General features: G+C 37.2%; 1 protein-coding gene across 2 annotated transcripts in view; it reads right to left on the bottom strand.

The window, feature by feature from the left end:
- LOC137402450 (ras-related protein Rab-7L1-like) overlaps positions 1-25,382 on the bottom strand; it is a 44,063-nt gene that overhangs the window by 14,408 nt on the left and 4,273 nt on the right. The window contains exons 1-2 of one of the 2 annotated variants that reach the window (XM_068088958.1): positions 11,357-11,689; positions 10,406-10,477 (exon numbers count right to left, since the gene is read on the bottom strand). In XM_068088958.1, coding sequence (XP_067945059.1) covers positions 10,406-10,477; positions 11,357-11,492 — 208 coding nt within the window. In that variant the 5' untranslated portion in view covers positions 11,493-11,689. Of the gene's footprint in view, positions 1-10,405; positions 10,478-11,356; positions 11,690-25,382 lie in introns of those variants that run through there. The other variant, XM_068088952.1, reaches the window with a different exon arrangement.

The raw sequence follows: 25,382 nt of genomic DNA, 5'->3' as shown, positions 1-25,382 counted from the left end.
ATTGAGTTAGGGTGATTACCAGCCTGACAGGATGGACAAAGAGCATATACAGAGAGGATGGAGAGAGCGAATAGACTGACTAGATGAACAGACCAGATGGACAGAGAGGATGGACAGAGAGGATGGACAGAGAGGATGGACAGAGAGGATGGACAGAGAGGATGGACAGAGAGGATGGACAGAAAGGATGGACAGAGAGGATAGACAGAGAGGATAGACAGAAAGGATGGACAGAAGGGATGGACAGAGAGGATAGACAGAGAGGATAGACAGAGAGGATAGACAGAGAGGATAGACAGAGAGAATAGACAGAGAGGATGGACAGAGAGGATGGACAGAGAGGATGGACAGAAAGGATGGACAGAGAGGATAGACAGAGAGGATAGACAGAGAGGATGGACAGAGAGGATGAACAGAGAAGACGGACAGAGAAGATGGACAGAGAAGATGGACAGAGGGGATAGACAGAGAGGATGGACGGAGAGGATAGACAGAAAGGATGGACAGAGAAGATGGGCAGAGAGGATGGACAGAGAGGATGGACAGAGGATGGACAGAAAGGATAGACAGAAGGGATGGACAGAGAGAATAGACAGAGAGGATAGACAGAGAGGATGGACAGAGAGGATGGACAGAGTGGATGGACAGAGAGGATAAACAGAAAGGATAGACAGAGAGGATGGACAGAGAAGATGAACAGAGAAGATGGACAGAAAGGATGGACAGAGAGGATGGACAGAGAGGATGGACAGAGAGGATGGTCAGAGAGGATAGACAGAGTGATAGACAAAGATGGACAGAGAGGATGGACAGAGAGGATAGACAGAGAGGATAGACAGAGAGGATGGACAGAGAGGATAGACAGAGAGGATGGACAGAGAGGATGGACAGAGTGAATAGACAGAGAGGATGGACAGAGAGGATGGACAGAGAGGATGGACAGAGTGAATAGACAGAGAGGATGGACAGAGAGGATGGACAGAGAGGATGGACAGAGAGGATGGACAGAAAGGATAGACAGAGAGGATGGACAGAGTGAATAGACAGAGAGGATAGACAGAGAGGATGGACAGAGTGAATAGACAGAGAGGATAGACAGAGAGGATGGACAGAGAGGATGGACAGAAAGGATAGACAGAGAGGATGGACAGAGTGAATAGACAAAGAGGATAGACAGAGAGGATGGACAGAGTGAATAGACAGAGAGGATAGACAGAGAGGATGGACAGAGTGAATAGACAGAGAGGATGGACAGAGAGGATGGACAGAGAGGATGGACAGAAAGGATAGACAGAGAGGATGGACAGAGTGAATAGACAGAGAGGATGGACAGAGAGGATGGACAGAAAGGATGGACAGAGAGGATAGACAGAGAGGATAGACCGAGAGGATGGACAGAGAGGATAGACATAGAGTATGGACAGAGAGGATGAACAGAGAGGATAGACAGAGTGAATAGACAGAGAGGATAGATAGAGAGGATGGACAGAGAGGATAGACAGAGAGGATGGACAGAGAGGATAGACAGAGAGGATGGACAGAAAGGATAGACAGAGAGGATGGACAGAGTGAATAGACAGAGAGGATGGACAGAGAGGATGGACAGAAAGGATGGACAGAGAGGATAGACAGAGAGGATAGACAGAGAGGATGGACAGAGAGGATGGACAGAGAGGATGGACAGAGAGGATGGACAGAAAGGATAGACAGAGAGGATGGACAGAGTGAATAGACAGAGAGGATGGACAGAGAGGATAGACAGAGAGGATGGACAGAGAGGATAGACAGAGAGGATGGACAGAGAGGATGGACAGAGTGAATAGACAGAGAGGATGGACAGAGTGAATAGACAGAGAGGATGGACAGAGAGGATGGACAGAGAGGATGGACAGAAAGGATAGACAGAGAGGATGGACAGAGTGAATAGACAGAGAGGATGGACAGAAAGGATAGACAGAGAGGATGGACAGAGAGGATAGACAGAAAGGATGGACAGAAAGGATAGACAGAGAGGATGGACAGAGTGAATAGACAGAGAGGATGGACAGAGAGGATGGACAGAGAGGATGGACAGAGAGGATGGACAGAAAGGATAGACAGAGAGGATGGACAGAGTGAATAGACAGAGAGGATAGATAGAGAGGATGGACAGAGAGGATAGACAGAGAGGATGGACAGAGAGGATAGACAGAGAGGATGGACAGAAAGGATAGACAGAGAGGATGGACAGAGTGAATAGACAGAGAGGATGGACAGAGAGGATGGACAGAAAGGATGGACAGAGAGGATAGACAGAGAGGATAGACAGAGAGGATGGACAGAGAGGATGGACAGAGAGGATGGACAGAGAGGATGGACAGAAAGGATAGACAGAGAGGATGGACAGAGTGAATAGACAGAGAGGATGGACAGAGAGGATAGACAGAGAGGATGGACAGAGAGGATAGACAGAGAGGATGGACAGAGAGGATGGACAGAGTGAATAGACAGAGAGGATGGACAGAGTGAATAGACAGAGAGGATGGACAGAGAGGATGGACAGAGAGGATGGACAGAAAGGATAGACAGAGAGGATGGACAGAGTGAATAGACAGAGAGGATGGACAGAAAGGATAGACAGAGAGGATGGACAGAGAGGATAGACAGAAAGGATGGACAGAAAGGATAGACAGAGAGGATGGACAGAGTGAATAGACAGAGAGGATGGACAGAGAGGATGGACAGAGAGGATGGACAGAGAGGATGGACAGAAAGGATAGACAGAGAGGATGGACAGAGTGAATAGACAGAGAGGATGGACAGAGAGGATGGACAGAGAGGATGGACAGAAAGGATAGACAGAAAGGATGGACAGAGGGTATGGATAATGAGAATGGACAGACAACTGTTATACAAAGAACATCGTGATCTGAGCTCCCCTTTTGATAGCTTCAAACAGCCCGAAATGTTATCACGAAAGCAGGAAACTCAAGTTAGATTATAGAGACAAGTACTAAAAAGATGCGACAAGTTTTGCTAGATTTATTTCAATTTAAAAATCTTTTAAAATTCTTGTAAAAAAATTTTAAAACACTTTTAAAATTAAATATAAACATGAAAATAGCAATTGGATTAATACACATGCACACAGGTACACACTGGACGCTGTTCAAACAAGGTATTGAAGTGTCATGCATGCAAACGTTGCTGTACAGAGTGTGACTGAGGCTCCAACTACATCTAACTGGGTTAGATCAATGCTAAGTCAAGAACATTTCTCTTGTCTATTTGACTCATCGCTTCTTTTATAAATATATTCGATAGTTTGATGTGATTAGCCTTAGTTTTAAGGTTCAGACAGTGACAATTCATGTGAGGTGTTCCGGATAGCCATCTCTGGTTTATGAAGCAAACGAGAGGATTCTAAAGGCTGGTTCACACTATATCACCTCATGTCGGCGGTTTACTTTCAGCGTTCATCGTCGACTATGTGAACCGGTGGCTGATAGCATCGATGAAGCAGCGTGGATACATTGAAAAAGTTTGCAGCTGTCAAATCTTCCCGATGTTTCGCCGAGCATCGACGACAGCCTGTACAATATGAACTATTTCAGCGATAGTAATTCGTGGTGGTGAATAGTGTGATTTATTTATTTATGTTTAAGATAGTTGCTGCGGGCCTAGTATTTGATTCGAGCAGGCAAAAACAAAAAGGTTTATTCGGGAAAAATAAAAAAGAGTATTTGCTGATGCAAGCGTGGATGGGTTTGTGATAGTGTGAACAATGTTATCACAGACGATCACTGATGTATTGTGGAATCAACACCGAGATACGGCGATATAGTTAGTGTGAGCCAGCCTTGACGTATTCCACCTCAAATTTGAATAATAACCAGCAGAGAGCTAGAGAATGCAGTCAGACCCTGTTTTACACACAAATCATTTGACATCTGATGTGAAATTTGAGCAAATATTTGTCTCGCCATATGAAGTAGATTTCCAGCAGATGAATGTATGGCACCCAATATCTTTCAAAACATTACAAGTTGTAGGTAAACGTGAAAAAGCTTAATAAACTAAAAATTAAACATAAAAAATTATGTTAAATGAAGTGAGTTAAAACTATTTCTAGTGTAATTTAAAGTAAGTTACTCTGTATATTTCTATTACTCGCACCGATACTGAACTTACACTTTCATACATATCTCTCTATGGTACGATAATAGCTTAATCCTTTTTACTGATTATCACTTTATTAATATTATTACATAACTAATTATTATTATATATTCATATTATAATAATTACAATATTATATTATTATTAATTATTACATATAATTTACCCTTTTACATTTATTTTTATATAATATTATATGATGCATTTGCTTTCGCGCGATATTTAACTACTTGAAACATTTATCACTGTTTTTAGGCTCGGGAACAGAGCAAACAAAATGTAACATACGGTATTCTTACTACATGTAGAATACCTGTTCTTACTAGGATAGTTTTGACATCAGAACAGATCAATTTTATATGTCAATTTGATTGTATTAAAAATGTTTATAAAAAATTTTAATGCTCCTTAGATGTACGCTATTCAACAAAAAACAAGTAATAAAAATAGGAAAGTATAATAGACGCCCTTATAAAGTATACCTTCTATAAAGTATACCTTCTATAAAGTATACGTTCTATAAAGTATACGTTCTATAAATTATACGTTCTATAAAGTATACGTTCTATAAAGTATACGTTCTATAAAATATACCTTCTATAAAATATACCTTCTATAAAATATACTTTCTATAAAGTATACCTTCTATAAAGTATACCTTCTCTAAAGTATATCTTCTATAGAGTATACCTTCTATAAAGTATACGTTCTATAAAGTATACATTCTATAAAGTATACGTTCTATAAAGTATACTTTCTACAAAGTATACCTTCTATAAAGTAACCTTCTATAAAGTATACCTTCTATAAAGTATACGTTCTATAAAGTATACCTTCTATAAAGTATACCTTCTATAAAGTAACCTTCTATAAAGTATACCTTCTATAAAGTATACGTTCTATAAAGTATACCTTCTATAAAGTATACCTTCTATAAAGTAACCTTCTATAAAGTATACCTTCTATAAAGTATACGTTCTATAAAGTATACCTTCTATAAAGTATACCTTCTATAAAGTAACCTTCTATAAAGTATACCTTCTATAAAGTAATCTTCTATAAAGTATACCTTCTATAAAGTATACGTTCTATAAAGTATATGTTCTATAAAGTATACCTTCTATAAAGTAACCTTCTATAAAATATACCTTCTCTAAAGTAACCTTCTATAAAATATACCTTCTATAAAGTATACCTTCTATAAAGTATACGTTCTATAAAGTATACGTTCTATAAAGTATACTTTCTATAAAGTATATACCTTCTATAAAGTATACCTTCTATAAAGTATACGTTCTATAAAGTATACCTTCTATAAAGTACACCTTCTATAAAGTATACCTTCTATAAAGTATACCCTCTATAAAGTATACCTCCTATAAAGTATACCTTCTATAAAGTATACCTTCTATAAAGTATACCTTCTATAAAGTAACCTTCTATAAAGTAACCTTCTATAAAGTATACTTTCTATAAAGTATACATTCTATAAAGTATACCTTCTATAAAGTATACCTTCTATAAAGTAACCATCTGTAACACAAATTTCAAATAGCAAAAAAGATTTATGTGAAGTTTTTGCTTCATAATACGTAGAAAATTCCATATAGCGCGAAGCGTCACGTCAGGCGAGTTCTTAACTTCGATTTGAATGTTAATCTATCTCGCCGCACTTGCGAAAGAAAAAGCGACGTGCGCATAACGTTATATCTATTTTATATACAACCTTCATGGAATTCTAGTTCGTTGTGATAGATCGTCAGATATGTCGACAAAACAGAGAATAGGGTAGCTGCGCAATTGTTCATAAATACGAAGGCGATCGATTGGTGCTGATGTTACAGCGCCGGTCTACCAACCTGAATGTCACGAGTTGGAGTATAGTCAAAAGTTATCTTTTATCCTAACCTTGATCCCTGGATACTGATAGACGACGAAGTGGTGGTGCCATTTTTTTATAGTAGAAATATTTTGTTGTTTTGCTTTATTGTAAATAAATAAAATATTTGTTATTAGTTTTACTTTGCAGAATACACTTTGCTGTCTAGAAAAAATAAGCAAATTGTTGTAAATGAACGTCAAAGATGTGCGGTTCCCCCAAACTTATTGTAAAATTACCGCAATCATGGTCTATAAAACCAGTGAGATTGATCATAAAAAGGAGAAAAGTTGTTGATGCAAACCAATAATACTGCAGTGATGGTACAACCCATAAATTAAAAGAGTTAAATCTAGTTTTTTTTCTTTTTGGATGGCCAAAGGGGAGGGTTTGGAAAGATCTGGGGACAAATTAGGCAATTTACATGTTTTTACAACGTAAAATCCCTATAACATAAACATTCCTGGAAGATGTAGAAACACCTACTGTAACAGAAAAAAATTTCTGGCCTTTATTGTTACTTGAATGCATCTAAAATCGCAAGTGCCCAACAACATTGCCGAGTTTAAAAGTTGATTTGTTTTACAGAAGAAAGCATTTGATGATTAACTGATATTGATAACATCTGATGACTCAAATAACTTCCTGTTTGGGCGGAATACAAAGATCAGCCATATTCATAAAGTAACCAATGAGCTGTTTTGGTTCATAACTACGTAGCATCTCTTCCTCGTTGTTATAATATATGAGCAAGAAAGAACTGAAATCCAGAGCTTAGGAGAATAGGAGGAAATTACATGTTGCGAGTCATATCATTATACAAACAGAGGCCCTTTGATATCTTAATATCTATTAAAAACAGTATCTTAAAACTCTTCAACAGAGTAAAGATTATCTAATGTATTATGCTGCGATGTCAGAGATGGATGATGCAAACTAGCCAATTAGCCTTCATCCTCTAGTAGCCTTCATCCTCTAGTAGCCTTCATCCTCTAGTAGCCTTCATCCTCTAGTAGCCTTCATCCTCTAGTAGCCTTCATCCTCTAGTAGCCTTCATCCTCTAGTAGCATTCATCCTCTAGTAGCCTTCATCCTCTAGTAGCCTTCATCCTCTAGTAGCCTTCATCCTCTAGTAGCATTCATCCTCTAGTAGCCTTCATCCTCTAGTAGCCTTCATCCTCTAGTAGCCTTCATCCTCTAGTAGCCTTCATCCTCTAGTAGCCTTCATCCTCTAGTAGCCTTCATCCTCTAGTAGCCTTCATCCTCTAGTAGCCTTCATCCTCTAGTAGCATTCATCCTCTAGTAGCCTTCATCCTCTAGTAGCCTTCATCCTCTAGTAGCCTTCATCCTCTAGTAGCCTTCATCCTCTAGTAGCCTTCATCCTCTAGTAGCATTCATCCTCTAGTAGCCTTCATCCTCTAGTAGCCTTCATCCTCTAGTAGCCTTCATCCTCTAGTAGCCTTCATCCTCTAGTAGCCTTCATCCTCTAGTAGCCTTCATCCTCTAGTAGCCTTCATCCTCTAGTAGCATTCATCCTCTAGTAGCCTTCATCCTCTAGTAGCCTTCATCCTCTAGTAGCCTTCATCCTCTAGTAGCATTCATCCTCTAGTAGCCTTCATCCTCTAGTAGCCTTCATCCTCTAGTAGCATTCATCCTCTAGTAGCCTTCATCCTCTAGTAGCCTTCATCCTCTAGTAGCCTTCATCCTCTAGTAGCCTTCATCCTCTAGTAGCCTTCATCCTCTAGTAGCATTCATCCTCTAGTAGCCTTCATCCTCTAGTAGCCTTCATCCTCTAGTAGCCTTCATCCTCTAGTAGCCTTCATCCTCTAGTAGCCTTCATCCTCTAGTAGCCTTCATCCTCTAGTAGCCTTCATCCTCTAGTAGCCTTCATCCTCTAGTAGCCTTCATCCTCTAGTAGCCTTCATCCTCTAGTAGCCTTCATCCTCTAGTAGCCTTCATCCTCTAGTAGCCTTCATCCTCTAGTAGCCTTCATCCTCTAGTAGCCTTCATCCTCTAGTAGCCTTCATCCTCTAGTAGCCTTCATCCTCTAGTAGCCTTCATCCTCTAGTAGCCTTCATCCTCTAGTAGCCTTCATCCTCTAGTAGCCTTCATCCTCTAGTAGCCTTCATCCTCTAGTAGCCTTCATCCTCTAGTAGCCTTCATCCTCTAGTAGCCTTCATCCTCTAGTAGCCTTCATCCTCTAGTAGCCTTCATCCTCTAGTAGCCTTCATCCTCTAGTAGTTTCGGCTAGAGATGAACTTACACAAAATTTCTGTTGATATCATCAAAAAGTATCAGTATTTTTCTATCCTTTGCGATTGTTTTTTATTTTTGAGATTGTCTGATTGTCAGGATGTTTCAAGATTAAAATTGATAAAACTTAATTACAGTAAAAAAGGTCAGATCAAGCAAAAGTGCGATTATGACGTCTATAGATGCAAAGAGACCGACTGAATACTGACGCGTAATGTACGCAATAGCCGAAGTCAACTATCTCAATGATAACAACTTCTGACGTCATTTCACACGTGTTTTCCTTCTGAGCGTTTTAATCGCGATGAAATTTTGTTATTTTCAACCTCGAAACATCCTGACAGTCAGATCACCTCAAACATCAAAACAATTGCAAATGATTGAAAAATACCGATAATTTCTGATAAATTCTACTAAAATTTTGTGTAAGTTAATCTTCAACTAAGGCAGAGTCTGTCAGAGTGAACAGTGTATATAAACAGTGTATATAAACAGTGTATATAAACAGTGTATATAAACAGTGTATATGTACAGTGTATATAAACAGTGTATATAAACAGTGTATATATACAGTGTATATAAACAGTGTATATAAACAGTGTATATAAACAGTGTATATAAACAGTGTATATAAACAGTGTATATAAACAGTGTATATAAACAGTGTATATAAACAGTGTATATAAACAGTGTATATAAACAGTGTATATAAACAGTGTATATAAACAGTGTATATAAACAGTGTATATAAACAGCTATAAGTCAGTTTCCTGTGCTGGACTCACATAGTTATCTCGCCCTGCTTTATCTATCGGCGGTATTATAATTCTTTTTAGTGTTCTTGCAAATTTATTTTTGTATAAATATATAAAGCAGATATATTTTTGTATAAATATATAAAGTAGATATATTTTTGTATAAATATATAAAGTAGATATATTTTTGTATAAATATATAAAGCAGACATATTTTTGTATAAATATACAAAGTAGATATATTTTTGTATAAGTATATAAAGTACCCTAGGACAATTATGTATTCGCCTCATCTAACTTTCGCGGAGTCCTCCTCTCGCGAAACTTCATGAGCGAAACTAAACTATCATAACGAACGAGCGAAAACGCAAAATTAAATAGCTTTGTTCATTAATAGTCCAAGAAACAAATGGTAGGAAGCGATCAAATTGCATCATCGATATCGCCCACTGTGACACAATTCTACCTGCGGTTCACAATTACAAACTAGTCCCAAACTGAAAAAAAATTTCTTACCAGTGAACTGGACCTGAGGAATCTAATTATGATTGTTCCACTGCATTTATTTTCACATTACTATATTTTCGCACTCATCAGAGCTGCGAAATTAAGTTGCAGCGAAATTTTACTCAGTATGCTAATCACGAAACTAAATATTAGCGAAATATAAGTGTCCTAAGGTAGATATATCTTTGTATAAATATGCACACATATTGTGATATCGCTGACATGCCGCTTATTCTAATCTAGCACTAGGCATGAATCCAACACCACAAAAATTATCTTGCAAATTTCATCACAGCTTCTTTTTCAAACATATCCGATTTCTGAAAGAATGAAGCCATTACAAGCAAATACTGGGAGAAGTTTTAGCAAGCCAAAGCCTGGTTCCCATATCGATTGCGAAAAACCAGCCTTAATACTTCGCAGCAAAACACTTGCGATGCTAGGCGGCTTCTGTTCACATAAAGTTATACCGCTAACAGTCGCATAATAATCTTCACTCGCCATGCCGTTTCGATAATGCTGACCTTCATCTGTACAGTGCACTTCGGGAAGATTTTGGCTGCGGCTCTGCGTGAAATTTGAACAGCGCTAAACTCTTGCGTTGACCGTCGGCAACTACCGGCGATACTCGGCGGGTAGCTTCACATTTCACCGCTGATAGCCTGTGGTGCTGTCGCCGGTGCTTGCGGCATATATGAAAACCAGGCTTTACGAAAGATATGCTCAGAGATGAACTGCGCAGTAGGGCAGTCGACTGCATGCGAGTCGACCTAAAATGAATTGTAATTATGAAATATCAGCAATATTAGCCATGACAGATCATAAGTAAATATCTATGAACAGTAGGCCCTTACCAGCAATGTCCCAAAGCTGTAGAGTGACGTGCTGTCCATCCTCCATGTCCAAGTGTTTCAGCGCGAAGTCAACTGAAAGTATATAATTGTCACGGTTGTATAACTTCAGATGTGCGCATGGTCATGCATGTGCTCTAGCAGTTAGAGGAGTGCATGCACAGACTAACGAAGTTGAAAGGCACGCACACACTAAAAGAATACTGCTAGGAAGTACTAACGTAACCATAACAGACCAGGCACTCCTCTATCAAAAAGGCTGAACAGCAACCAGCCATTAAGTCTCTAGCTTGAACATGTAGTGTAACTATCGGCAAGTTATACTAAATTACGTACTGTCAATGCATTCATCACAGATGCATTGAAACAACGCAGGGAAGCTGCCGTGTGAGGTGAAGATACATTATGGCTCACCGCTGCCTCACTTTACAATACTAGTAATAATGAAGAAGTTTCTTAGGTCAAATTTCACTTGTTGATTTGTTTGTGAGATGCGCAGAGTTTGCACGCATGAATAGCTTTTCCAACGCTAATACAATAAATCTACTAGCGGGTGTCTAACAAAAGAGCTACTAATAGTAAACTAGCCATGCCTCAAGATAACCAAAAGTTGGGAGCGATGTTTTTAGTGCTTCTAACTGCTGGCCATCTTGTTGTCAGCTGAAATAATGAGAATCCTACAACAAATTTATAATAAAATGAAAAGAGCAAATGTGGCAGCAGCCACCTGCCACCATATGCCAGTTTGGTTATGGGAGGAAACATTTCACACATAAAATTGGCTTGCTAATAAAACTTGAAAGGTAATGCTAAGAGGCGCTGTTACAGCTACACGTTTAATACACAGTAAGTGTGCTTCATATAAATCCCCAGGCTTTGAGAAGGCAAGTGATTCACATCAAATCTTGTAGCGGCTACGCAACTCCAAGGGGCTTCTACCAGAGCCCAACCTACCGCCGATAGTTTCCTTGTAGATCTCATTCGCAAAATAGTGTCCATGAACATAGCGGGTTATGAAGGTGGTTTTTCCAGCCTTTGGTGGCCCAATGATGAGTATTTTATGCCCCGAGTCTTCCGTGTCATAATCCATCTTCGTCCCGTTAGAAGCTTGACACCGTTATTGCCTTGAAGAGCTTGATCCGCGTTATAACGTTTGACTTTTATGCGAGATACTTGTGCAGTTCATGATAGTGATTGCATGTAAATTCAGTTAAAATGAGTATGAACCTCAGTAAAGGCAAGAGCTAGTAGATAGCAGAGAAGCTAGTAAACTAATCATGACTCAATCCGACGAGAGAGACGCTTGATAAGCCTCACGCTAAACTGGATTGTCACGCTGTCACGCCTCCTTTATTCACCAATGATAGGTCACTGCATGCCTCAGCGCCTATTGTCAATGAGGTCAGGGTCTACACTCGCGATTCTATGGCAATGACACTATGTCCGATGGATAGATCACATAGAATTAATAGAGATATGATAGCCAGTCATACATGTACATTTCCTTAATAGCTTTTTAGAGATATATACATTCTATATATATTGTATATACAAGTATATTCTTTAAGGTATATATTCTATAATTAGAATATATCTACAGTATATATATGGAATATATGTAGAACTAGCTGTGCTACCCGGTGTTGCTCGGGTAATAAAAAAAGTCCTTGGACAGAAATTTATTTGTATTTAACATATAACAACATTTGCCATTCTAACTTTCAAACTACATATCATGAGAAAAGTGTTTTGGGTAGTTGAACCAATTTAATAGAAAATAAAAATAACTGTAAAGGTTTTCAAACTTTGTCAAACTGTAACTTTCAAACTTCATATCATGAGGAAAAAGTTTTGTGCAGATCAAATAGATTACAAAAAATAAAACAGCTATAAAATGGTTTAGATATAATTGTGAAATAATTAGCAAATAATAGCAAAATTAAGTCAGTGTTACTATGACTACAATAAAGGATGACTCGATAATGGTACAATTATTACAAACTGGGAAAACAAAATAAAAATCCTGAATATGTTGAATTAATAATAATAATTCTTGTATAACATCCATGTACAAATTTAGCTATCGGCCTACGGCCAGCCATTTTACTGAAAAGTGCCGATACTGCTTCATGATGTGTAAACAATATTTTTTCAATTTCAAACTCTATCTAGAACAGTTGTTACAAATTTTATTTTTCCAATATATTAAAAAACACAGCCATGCAATAAATTCAATGTGTCTATACTTTGTGTATTGATAAAGCGATGTGAAGCTACGAGCGCTATGAAGCTAAAACGATCCTCTACAACGTTCCTTATTCTTACCAAACTATTACTTTCACCACCATCAGAGTGGGTGCTGCTATTTTACTTATTTGTGTAATCACGAAAATTTGAATCTAAACCGGCTATAATGCCATCAACAAAAGTAATTATCTGTTTTCTAACTTAGGAGGTACTTACATAAAACTTACACAAAAAATGTTCGTTTTTTTGTAATTGAAATTCTTGCATAGAAGTGTGTGTGTTTGAAAAAGGTTACTGTTCCACCAGAAGATATCCATCAAAACTTTGAATACAATGATACTATTATCTCTTGATACTGGTACAAATGTAAAAATGAGATATATCGTACTTTGTCTGACCGAAAGGTGAGAAAATGTCGAGGCTCTTCTTGCATACAGTATACTTGTCGGCGCCTAAAGAATATAGTAATTGAGCATTACGAAAAATATTTCTAAACAGGGGCGTCGTAACGCCTGGCCGCATCTGTAAAACAATCAGCGTGCGCTAAAGCTATATTTGTAGCCGAAATGCATACAGACGACATACTTTGAGAAATAAAAAATTGGTTTAACTGGCACATATTAAATACTAGTGGAATGCTTGGCTTTGCATAGGTCTTAAAAAACAGCTTATAAACAATGAGAGGTAATGAGAGTTGCCTGCCACTGGCTATTAGCCTGGCATATATGCATAATGCATTTATATCTCAAAGTTTGTATGTGTGTACTTCGGTATGTCCAGCTATTGACATTTAGTAAATATCCGTGTATATAGAAGTATCCATGTATTATAAAAATATCCATGTCATGCTGGATTTGAACTCCCGAAGATTGCAACCACATTTTTCAAAACACGCATTTAAACACTGAGCTATACAGTCCTTAGCATTTATCGCTCTTATCATATATTGCATACCATATGCACACGCTCAATGTGTACTTTTGATTATTAATTAATATTACCTTTAGCATTTGTTGTTTTTTGAAATTGTTTAAAAACTAATTTTTTACTACCATTACCTATTATTTTAATTTGTAATTTTTAAATGTGCCATTTCAATTTCAAATTTGCTGTTACGTTTCTATTTCCGGTTTTTCGTAAGGTTCGATTGCTAAATCGTTCAAGGCTAATACTTTTCACGTGAACAATTGTATTATCTCAAGTAGGAATAGCCTCTAAATTCTCACTCCGTTTGGTCAGACAAAGTACTAGACAAAGACAGGCTGATATCTCATTTTTACATTTGTACCGGTATCAAGAGGTACCAGTGTCATCGTATTCAAGGTTTTGACGGATAGCTTCTGCTGGAACAGTAACCTATTTTATACACGCGCTTCTATGCACGAATTGTTATCATTAATTCAACATATTTAGGATTTCCATTTTGTTTTCTCATTTCGTATCAATTGGATCATTACCGAATCATCTTTTATTGTAATCGTAGCAAAACAGACTTAATTTAGCTATTACTTGCTAATTAGTTCTAGAGTTGCCCGGATTTTGGTATCGGAATCGGTGCCGATCTTTTCTTTAGAAACCTAAAACTTTAGATACTTTTTACATATTAACTATTTAGCAGAAAACAATATTTTAGCCTGCTACACTAATAAAAATTATCAGCTGCAAGTTCTTTACTTTTACTTAATAAATTCTAGGCCTGCCACACAATTTATTTCATGTTTATAGCCTGATCAACATCGACACAGCTGAGGAACATTTTTGCTTTAGTCAGGAGGTAATCACAAAGTGTGGTATTTCCGCAATTACAGCGATAGGATATATTGCAGCAAATCACGAACAAGATAACAAAGACCGGAAACAGGAATGCAGTGTAATATGTCTATTTACTAGCATTACAAAAGTAATTTAAGCAGTCGATGCATAAAGTTATCTATCACTCTCTTGATCATGACGATACAATGTATCGTTTGTATCGTACAAAATACGGTAACCCCAGTGGCTTATCGGTATTTAGCCTGTACTCCATCATTTGTGGCAAGTGAGTCCCTCTTCAGTACGCCTGGCTACATTGCTAGTGATAGAAGAGACCTCTTACTGAGCGAATTGAATCACTAACAGTAATTAAAAGAAACATAGATTTGCTCTAAACTTGTACAGGGGCAGCAGTTCGTTCAGCAATAAAAGGGAGACTTCGTTATCACAGAGAGAGCTGTACCACTAACAGTAATTACAAATTACAAGAAACATGGTCTGTTTTGTTACTACATGAACGGTATGTCAGTATGTGAATATATATATATATATATTTTTTTTTCTCCAGAAATACAAACAAATAATTACATTAATGTTTATATTTTCTTTGCATTATATTTATATTTGCATAATAAAATGAACAATTATCTATGCAACACAAAAGATCTGAATCGGTTTATTTTTCGATAAGTATCGGTATATCGGATCGGGATCTGAATTGGCTGGTGAATTTAGAATCGGGGCATCCTTAATTATTTCACATTTACATTTGAACACTTTTATAATTGTTTTATTTTGTTTCTTAATTCTTTTGACTTGCAGAAAACATTTTCCTTATGATATGAAGTTTGAAAGTTACAGTTGTTTGACCAAGTTTGAAAACCTTTACAGTTGTTTTATTTTTTCTTCTAATTTATTTAAACTGCACAAAACACTTTTCTCATGATATGAAGTTTGAAAGTTGGAATGGCAACTGTTGTTATATGTTAAATAAAAATAAATTTTTTGTGCAAGACTTTTATTACCAAGGCAACGCAGGCCATTCAACTAGTAAATATATACATCTACTATATACACGACAATCCTTGTCTGTCTGTCTGTCTGTGTATGTGTCTGCCTTATAGAGTACCATACTTTTCGGACTATTAGCTGCTACTGGGTATCTAGGGCGCATTAACAGGAATCTCCGGTTAGTGCGCCTCTATACATAACCTGTTCATCATTTTTACACAAAAATCACGTGATCTCTAGTTAATGCGCCTCTTTACAGTGCCCAACGACACTGTTTCGTTTTAAACATCAAAGTTGCTGCCGTGTTAAAAAGCACCGTCCTGAGTTTTGCAGCCTATGCAAAGGTGTCTATACAGCTATACAAATGTATTACTCAATAAATAAAATAAATTAATGAGTAGTACTTTACATGTAATTAATATCTACTGCCAACGTGTACCGAGAAGGTCATGTGAACGTTTGTTTCTAGGGGCCACTGAAAAAAAACGCTGTTCTCACCGACTAAATTTATACATCAAAAAGGTGAATCCTTCTCATTCGATGTTGTATTGTCTATGAATTGCCACACCTCCACTACATAACCCTTTCACTTGCGTCCATGTACAAATTTAGCTATCGGCCTATTGCCAACCATTTTGCCGATATTGCTTCATGATATGTATACAGTATTTTTTTAATTTCAAACTCCATCTAGAACGTTTATTTTAGTTATACATTTCATTTTGCCAACATGTTAACAAACACTGCTATGCAAAAAATTCATTGTATCTATACTTTGTGCATTGATAAAGCGATGTGAAGCTACAAAGCTGAAACGATCCTCTACAATGTTCCTTATTCTTACAAAACCATTACTTTCACCACCATCAGAGTCAGTGCTGCTATTGCTATTTTAATTATCTGTGTAATCACAAAAATCTGAATCGGCTATAATGTCATCAATATAAGTAGCTATTTGTTTTCTAACTCGGACGCATTTAATGAACTTGTCAAAAAATCTTTATTTTTATGTTGGAAAATCTCAAACAAAGATTTAAAATTAAACTTTAGGCTAATTTTATAGAGAAATCTTAGGAAAACACTGTCACTACTATAAAAGTCTCAAAGATAGTTGGTTATGTTATCAACGAATAATAAAATTCAGTTACTAGCAATTGCTGGAAAAGTCACAAAAATGTGTCTACGGCGATCTACCATAGAAAACGCATAAATGAGTCTACTTCAGTGAAAGGGTTGAAAACGTTGGATTTGCCACTGTTTGTGATAGTAAACATGTTCATTTCCTTCTGCAGCTGAGTTACTTTTACTTTTTTTCCAGCTACGACTACTACAGAACTACAGAGCTTGCACGGGTACTGCTACTGCGTTTTACTTACTAAATTTCTACATCGAAAAGGTTAGTACTTCTTATTCAATGTTCTATTGTCTATAAATTGCCACACCTCCACTACTTAAAAAGGTTAGATTTGCAACTGTTCGTGATAGTAAGCATGTTCATTTCCTTCTGCAGCTGAGTTATTTTTACCTTTTTTCCAGCTACGAGTACTACAGAACTGCAGCTACTACAGAACTTGCACAGGCACTCCGAGCGTTGCGATAGGCGACGGCGGGAAGAAAGCGAGCAGCGTATATTACAAAAAAGCACACCATCTTATTCATTTTTAGAAACGCTTGAAGCAGTACAATGCCTTCCAAAAAGCCTACTGCCCAAACGCAAGAACAGATTGATTCTCGTAGAGAAAGAGACCGAATTCGCAAAGCAGCAGCTAGACGAGCAGAAACTGCAGAGCAAACACAGCTACGCCCACAACGAAACAGAACTGCTACTGCAGCTGCTAGAAGTGTAGAAAATGCAGAGCAAACACAGCTACGCCTACAACGAAACAGAATAGCTACTGCATCTGCTAGAAGTGCAGAGACTGCTGAGCCGACCCAGCAGCAACTCAAACGGCTCAGAGCAGCCGCTACAGCGGCCAGACGTGCAGAAACCTCCGAGCAGATGCAGCGGCGACAAGAACATGATGCACTAGCTACAACAGCTGCTCGGCGAGCTGAATTTTCAGAGCAGATGAAACGGCGAAAACAGCAAGATGCACTAACTACAGCAGCTGCTACCAGGCGCTGTGTATGGGCAGAAAACTTTGCACTTGACTACAGTCCTGCAACACATTATAGGGCCGAATTTTTCCATGGGACGAACGTCCAAAAATGCTCCAGATGTAATGCCTTACGCTGAAAAGGCGAGAGGCCATATATGTAGTTTATATAGTAGATTTTATTGATAATAAATTTTATCAACACAACCACATTACTGCTGCACAGTTTGTATATACCATGTCAAAACACAGGCTATAGACGAAGAACTGGTGAGTCATGATTAGTGTTTTAAGCATGTAGAAGTCTCAATTCAATAAATGCTGGCAATAGCTTAGCAGTGCAAAAGCAAAATATTTTCTAGAATTTCTTAAAATATGTAAAACTTCAATGCTGCCAGTTTGAAAAACTTCAGTTTGCCTCGCAACGTCAATTTCATTATCAGTTGTGTACAAAATTAGGACAACGCCGATTTGAGTGGTTCGAGACTGGTGCATTGTAGACTAGCTGTAGAACACATTGCATATTTCCATTGGTCTCTCCAACATTATTGACATGTACGACTGCATATGTGTATGCAGTCTGATCAGCACAAAAATTTCAATAGATTGCATATTTGGAGTTGTTTTACAGTATGAAAGACAACTCTCAATAAAACTATTGCTTTACGTAAATCTGTTCCCGAACACGTGTAATGCAGCTAGTGTAAATATAAATATACATAAATATAAAACACATATAGACTATAAATAGAATATATTCTATATATACACATATATGTATTCAATATATATATATGTATACAATTATTCTATATATATTCAACACATATATACATTAATGAGTCAACAGTGTACAGAATCAACAGTAAATTAATGTAGCTCTGAGTCAGTATATTAAAAGGCCTCTGTAGGGCACAAGCGAGTTTTTATTAGTGGAAGTATCATTCACACAGTAACAGAAAGTTAAGCAACTGTGGCATCGAAACTTCATCTGAAAGGCAGATATAAAATGAAACTAATTTTCAACTACATATTTCAAAATACGTGATGTTTTAGAAAATTTGTGTGAGTAACATGTTTATTTATGCTAAGTTTGTTAATATTCTTGTGTGGTTCTTGATGTTGGTATTTTCGTATTTTCTGATCCTTCTACAGTAACAATCATAGTCTACAGTGACACTCATGAATACTCTACAGTAACGCTCATACTCTACAGTAACGCTCATACTCTACAGTAACGCTCATACTCTACAGTAACACTCATACTCTACAGTAACGCTCATATTCTACAGTAACACTCATGAATACTCTACAGTAACGTTCATACTCTACAGCAACGCTCATACTCCACAGTAACGCTCATACTCTACAGTAACACTCATACTCTACAGTAACACTCATACTCTACAGTAACACGCATAATCTACAATAACACTCATACTCTACAGTAACACTCATACTCGACAGTAACGCTCATATTTTACAGTAACGCTCATACTCTACAGTAACACACATATTTTACAATAACACTCATACTCTACAGTAACACTCATACTTGACAGTAACGCTCATATTCTACAGTAATGCTCATACCCTACAGTAACACTCATATGCTAAAGTAAGGCTCATACTCTACAGTAACGCTCATACTCTACAGTAACGCTCATACTCTACAGTAACGCTCATACTCTACAGTAACGCTCATACTCTACAGTAACGCTCATACTCTACAGTAACGCTCATACTCTACAGTAACGCTCATACTCTACAGTAACGCTCATACTCTACAGTAACGCTCATACTCTACAGTAACGCTCATACTCTACAGTAACGCTCATACTCTACAGTAACGCTCATACTCTACAGTAACGCTCATACTCTACAGTAACGCTCATACTCTACAGTAACGCTCATAATTTTAAAAAGTTTATTACCCTTTAGTGCTTAGAAATATTGCACAAGGTAGTTTTGAAGCCATCTGTTTTCTATGTGTTGTTTGATATGACACCAAAAACTAACTATTTTTTTTAAGAGCATCAACCAAAAACAGATGTTACACGTAAGCAAGAATGGTAAAGGAATATTAGTAAGATATGCTGCCTCTAATTCATACTGTGTTAAAACGCTTCAAATGGGATGAGCTGACATGAGCATCCTGTCCTGAGCATAATATGTTCCAAACTTGAGCTAGAATGGTAGACCTGCAGTTTAGAGCTTATAACAACAGATCCATAGAGATTAGGAAGATTTTAACATTTAACATGTGAAACAGTACTACAGTTGGAATGCGTAGTTAAAGGAAAAGAAGCCCAGTAGAGGCCTACCTAATTATTAGTCAATCGTGTTACCCTGCAAATGTAAAACTGAGTGAAGCAGTACTGAGACTAACACTAGTTTCACCTTGTGATTTTATATTAATCATAATAGTATAATACTATCATCCCATTAGAAATTCCACTGTCATACAGCCCACGACCAAAGAGATGGCCAGAGATATTGGCAAAAAAAGAAAGGGTACTGATGGTTGAGAAATGCAATATTAGCAATCAAATGGCTCTGCAGTGCAATAGGATAACTGCAATGGTAGCTGTAATGTACTGGGTGTGGGTGTTATTATATACAACAAACAGCAATAATGAATGGAAAAGATGTTTATATTTTCCCCCTGCAATAGGAGAAATGCAATAGTGGCCAATATTAGAAGTAAAATGCACTGATATTCTTAGAATAATCAATTTTATTAATATAGTAATAATAGACAAACAATACACAATTTTGTTTACATTTCAAAACGTCATAGGTAGCAATATCGAGAAGTTGTGGTATTTATATAGGTTTTTAGAAAATTTATTTAAAAAGTGTTTGGTCATGACAAACAACAACAATGAAAGGAAAATATTACACGTTTATATCTCTCCCTTGCAATAGGAGAAATGCAATGTTGGCCAATATTATAAGTAAAATGCACTGATATTATTAAAATAACCAATATTGTTAATATAGTAATACAGCAATAATAGAAAACCTATGAGCGTTCACGCGTCTGGAAGATTTCTGCAAACTGCAGCAAAATAAAAGCTGTTATAAAAGTGTTATAAAGCTGTAGGCCTAATTTACTGTAATGTATGTAATTCAACAACAATAAAGAAATATGTTTATTATAACTCTGAAATGCAAAATTAGAAGTAAAATGGCAAGCTACTGTGTACTATACACAGTTTGAAAGTTGGTTGCGTTGAATGTAGAATGGTTTTGATAAGCGATCTTTAACAGAAAGCAAGTAGGAGCATTCACGCGTATAAAACTGTAGCAAAATAAAAAATGTTCTCGTCAAGAAGGGGCGTTGTAGTTCAGCCCTAGCTTGTACATAAGTTGTAAAGAATTTCGGCTAACGTTTCAAATAATGAAACCTTCGGTGATTGGACAAAAAACACAGGCTGATAAACTGTGTACCACAATTTCGTACCTGTAAATCGGTCTACGCCTCAAACGGTCTACGTTTATTACAGAAACCTTCGAATAAATTCGATTACAAGTAAAAAATGCCATAGACTGATGAAATGAGCACGGTTTTCTCGTGAAATGCGCACTGCTAAATAGTTCTACAATCGGTCGCACGGCTTTATTGGCGTTTCAATTTTCGGTCTTAACTTTTATTAAACCGAGCTTTTCAAGCTTTTTGTGGCAATTTTCGTTCAAATTAATCTGTCTATTTGTGTATAATCCGATCAGATGGGTAAGTTTTAAGATATTATCGTAGGTTTACAAAGACTTGGTAACATATTTAAATAGGTTTAAATGTGTTTTGTATCGTTTTTATACTTTAACGACTTTAAATTCCGATGCTTAAATTTTTTGATGAAATTTCTTGACGAGGGTTCGTCTCATTGTTGATGAATAATTTTCGTAAGTTGTGTGCACATGCATTTACCATAAAACTCCCACACTTCCGCTCCGCTCGTGTGGTCGTGGGATAAGCAGTTGATGAAAGGAAGCTGATAAATGGGATGAACGAAACCTTGTGGGAGTTGTTTTGCTAACATGTGGAGACAACTGCCAATAGCATACCCCTAGTCCTTACCATTTTTGTTTTACTTTTTTAACAGCAGAATAGACTGATAGAAAAAAAATGAATATGTATTTTATCTGCCTAGAAAGTAGCTAGTCGACACAACAACTCTAATGCTAATAAGTTTCCCTACTAGTATATGAGGGCCAACCTACCAACACCCAAAGAGTATGAGACAGCCAAAATCTTTACTAGTAAGCACTAGCCCTTCAATGTATTGAGCAATAAATACCATTGAAATTTTAAACAGCGTCTAAGAGAGAGTTATATTTATATAGAATAAGAGTCCGCAGAGGATAGAAAAAGAAAAGAGTAACAAAAATTCCTAAATGAGCTTTCGACAGCGAAATATGAAGTTCTAATCAAAAATATGGCACTCTATCAAAACCACATCGAGAGATTTTGACCATTCTGGGTGCACACTTGAGGACGATCCTGCTGGCGGCTGAGTTGGGGAGCTTACCAGAAAAAGCAACTTTCTTTTCACATGATGCGCTACAATCTGGGTAAACACCCTAGTGGTTAATAAAGGTAATAACATCCTTATTCAATGACATCAAAGGGACATGAAGAAACTCAAAGTTAGTGCCTAGGACATATGGTGAATGTAAAAGATTTGTTCGTGTCATAATTGTGAGGATAACTCCTTCAGATTCTTGAAGTTCATTAAGCTATCTTTATGAGGAACTCACAAACATCTTCGAAGTTAACAAAATATACAATTTGGTTTTCACAGATAGAGTAGACCACAGCAGCGTAATTTATGTAAAATATTCTCAAGTTGAATATCTTTCAAAATATTCAACAATTGGAATGAAGCATATACCTGACACCTCGAACTGAGCACAGCGATATTTCTAATGTCCAAACAATCACAAATTCAATATAGAACAGTGACCAGCAATAAACCATTATTGCTCTGAGTGTCATTTTTTGTTATAGCGACAATAACTGATGGAGTAAACCATTAAAAACAACGCAGAGCTGCTATGGACCAATTGACTGTGATATATCGATTCAGTCTAGCACAGAGGGAATGTCTGCAAGTATCACTAGAGCAGTACCCGTGACACAAATCTTTGACTGTTTTCCTACCAATTTTAGCAGTAGAAAGGATTTGAGATTGACAATAGACATAATTATCTACATGTAGTGTAAAGCACACGTTTTTACTGTTTTGTTTTTATGTTAATGATTGAAAAGAAGCTAGTTCATGAAGTGTTATATGTACATGTACGCGGATTTAAGACTAGCGCCCCTAACATGACTTGAGTGTATGCACAATAAACAGTCAAATTTACACCACATTATATTATGCACAGATACTTGAAGTCGACAGAGAAGAGGCATGAGAGATTTTGACCAGTAAACCTCATAGCATAGAGATATTCAGTGTGAAAAAGATATGAATGTATAATTAACAAAATAGATATTGAGAAGAAAGAAATATTTGTTTATTCATAATATGCTGACATTTATATATCCGAAACCAGCCTGTCATCCACCACTTGATAATTTTTTTCTTTGTAATCGATTGGGAATGCTTGACAAGTCAAACAATCTTATAGGTGATGGACAGCGAGAAACAGTAGGTGTGGCAGCGGGCGAATTTAGATGCCGATTGTCGCAGAAAACCTCAGTTTGTTCTTCTTGAACTCCCCGCGTCTTGACGAGTACAGGTCTTGCAGATTTGACACGCCTTTGAGGTGCCCTAATGCACGGCTCTTGCTCATCTCTACAGGCACCTCTACGAGCACTGGATGGCACAAACTTGCATTCAGCTAAAGACTTAGTCGACATGGACACAGCGCTCTTTGGTCTGTAGGCACATGCCCCACAAAAACGTTTGCTTTCCAGAACATCAGCCTTATTATATAGAGAATGGCAGTGGATTAATATTCTCTCATGCTCTCTTGTTTTTAGGATCGTTCTCTGACGTTCGTACAGCTCTTTAAGCGACTGGGTGCAAAATGATTTTGAGATCCGCAGTTGTCGAATCGCTTTGCTTTTTTCCAGCTCGAACAATTTCTGTTTGTTTTTACAAGGTAGCTTATTACAGCTGTTATCTGTCACATCCAACTTTGGCTCCTTGGAATGGAACGGACCAAATGACGATGTAGTTGGGGTCCATAGCTGGTTATAACGACTCACATGTGAAACCGAAGTCTAAAGTGAGATAAACATTAAGGTGAAGTAGCCGTCTCTTTAAGACACAGTATGAACATAATATTCATGTACTTCTAGCTAAATATAGAACACTGGTAATGGGAGCAATCAAAGAGTGAGCATAAATTAAGCACATCACAATCAGGATACAAGCAGATCTTTTTAAAACAGTTTATTTTGTTGAGGATGAAGTTCAGTTAGCTGCATTTGATAGGTCAAAAGGAAGAAGTAGAGTTAGTAACACTGAGGACTTCCTTTAGCCACTGATTATTCAAACAGAATGTCCATGTAAAGGTTCCACCTAGAGCGCCCACAGATGGTAAAGACTCTACCTAGAGCACCTGCAGATTGTAAAAGCTACAGCACTTACAGGTATTAGAACCAATACACGAGTGTAAGATAAATGTTTTTAAAGTGCCAACATTATCATTGGCTAAGCTTGGTTGTACCAGCATAGAAAATAGAAATATTGGATTGTCAAAAGTAAATATCTTTAGAGCTGCCTCTCCTCTATGTCGAAGACATCTGACAACTGTAGCATAGTTTATGAGCAAAGAGCATTCAGAGTTAATAGTTAAAATAGATGCTGTGGATTAGTAGCTATTGATATTGGTTAAGTAACAATGGAGAATACTTGGAGTTGCCTACCTTATTAGTGATTTTGACAGGAGCTGTTGATGATTGGTATGAGGTACTTTGAGCCTTTAGTTGATGTGGTAAAGCATCGTCACACGGCGAATGTTTATTTCTGCTATCCATGGTATTGACTACGCGCGTATTCGAAAATAAACAAACGACAACAATGATGATTGAGGTCACCGCAGATACTGCTCGAGTGATCGCGAATGTATTGAGCAACTCAATAGATGCGCTATTGATTGCTAACAATTCTTTGTATGCTAATTGATGGGCAAACCTGACCGAAAGAAAAAAGAAAGAATTACGTAGAGTTGCTCTGTGCGGTAGATAAAGGACAAGTTTGTTTGAAGGCTGAGTTTGTGAATTGTCCTTTTGTTAGCAGGAACAAGAAGGCAAAAGAATGCTGGGGGCAATACATTTCTGCTCTAACACAACTTATTAAAACAGTCCGAGCAACAAACCATTTGTGCTCACTTACGCCTAGAAGATGCCACAGCCAACTAAAATAGTAAGGATAACTTTTATTTAACAATGTCAAAGTAAACAGACCAACAAAAGACACAAATCTGCAGCGATACAGAATATTAGCAATACTTTTAGAAATACTACTCAGCAATGCTAGTCAGTAATGGTTCCAGTTGCTAACGGGTTGTAAGTTGAATGGGTTGTAAGTTGTAACGGGTAGCAGCGGCCCGTCTTAATAGCTTTCAAGTCTAAATTCTTAGGCTAACTTCCACTAACCACTAGGCTAACTACCTAGTCTCTGTGGTGAAATATGTAAACTTGCAAACATTTGGTTGATGATAAAATCATCCATTATTAAAAGTTTGCTATTAAACCTGTTGGTTGTGTTTCTTCAGAGTTGAGAAGAACAAATAGCCGATACATATACTCATACATATGCGTGTGCTCATATAATACATACACGTATATATAATCTAACACATAAATACGGATATACCGTAAAACCTCTAATTGAACGCCACCTCTAATTGACTGT

Source organism: Watersipora subatra, chromosome 1, assembly GCF_963576615.1.
Source record: "Watersipora subatra chromosome 1, tzWatSuba1.1, whole genome shotgun sequence".
In the NCBI taxonomy this organism is placed as follows: Eukaryota; Metazoa; Bryozoa; class Gymnolaemata; order Cheilostomatida; family Watersiporidae; genus Watersipora; species Watersipora subatra.
The sequence above is the reverse complement of the archived record's forward strand: the minus strand, read 5'-3'. Positions and strand labels throughout refer to the sequence as shown.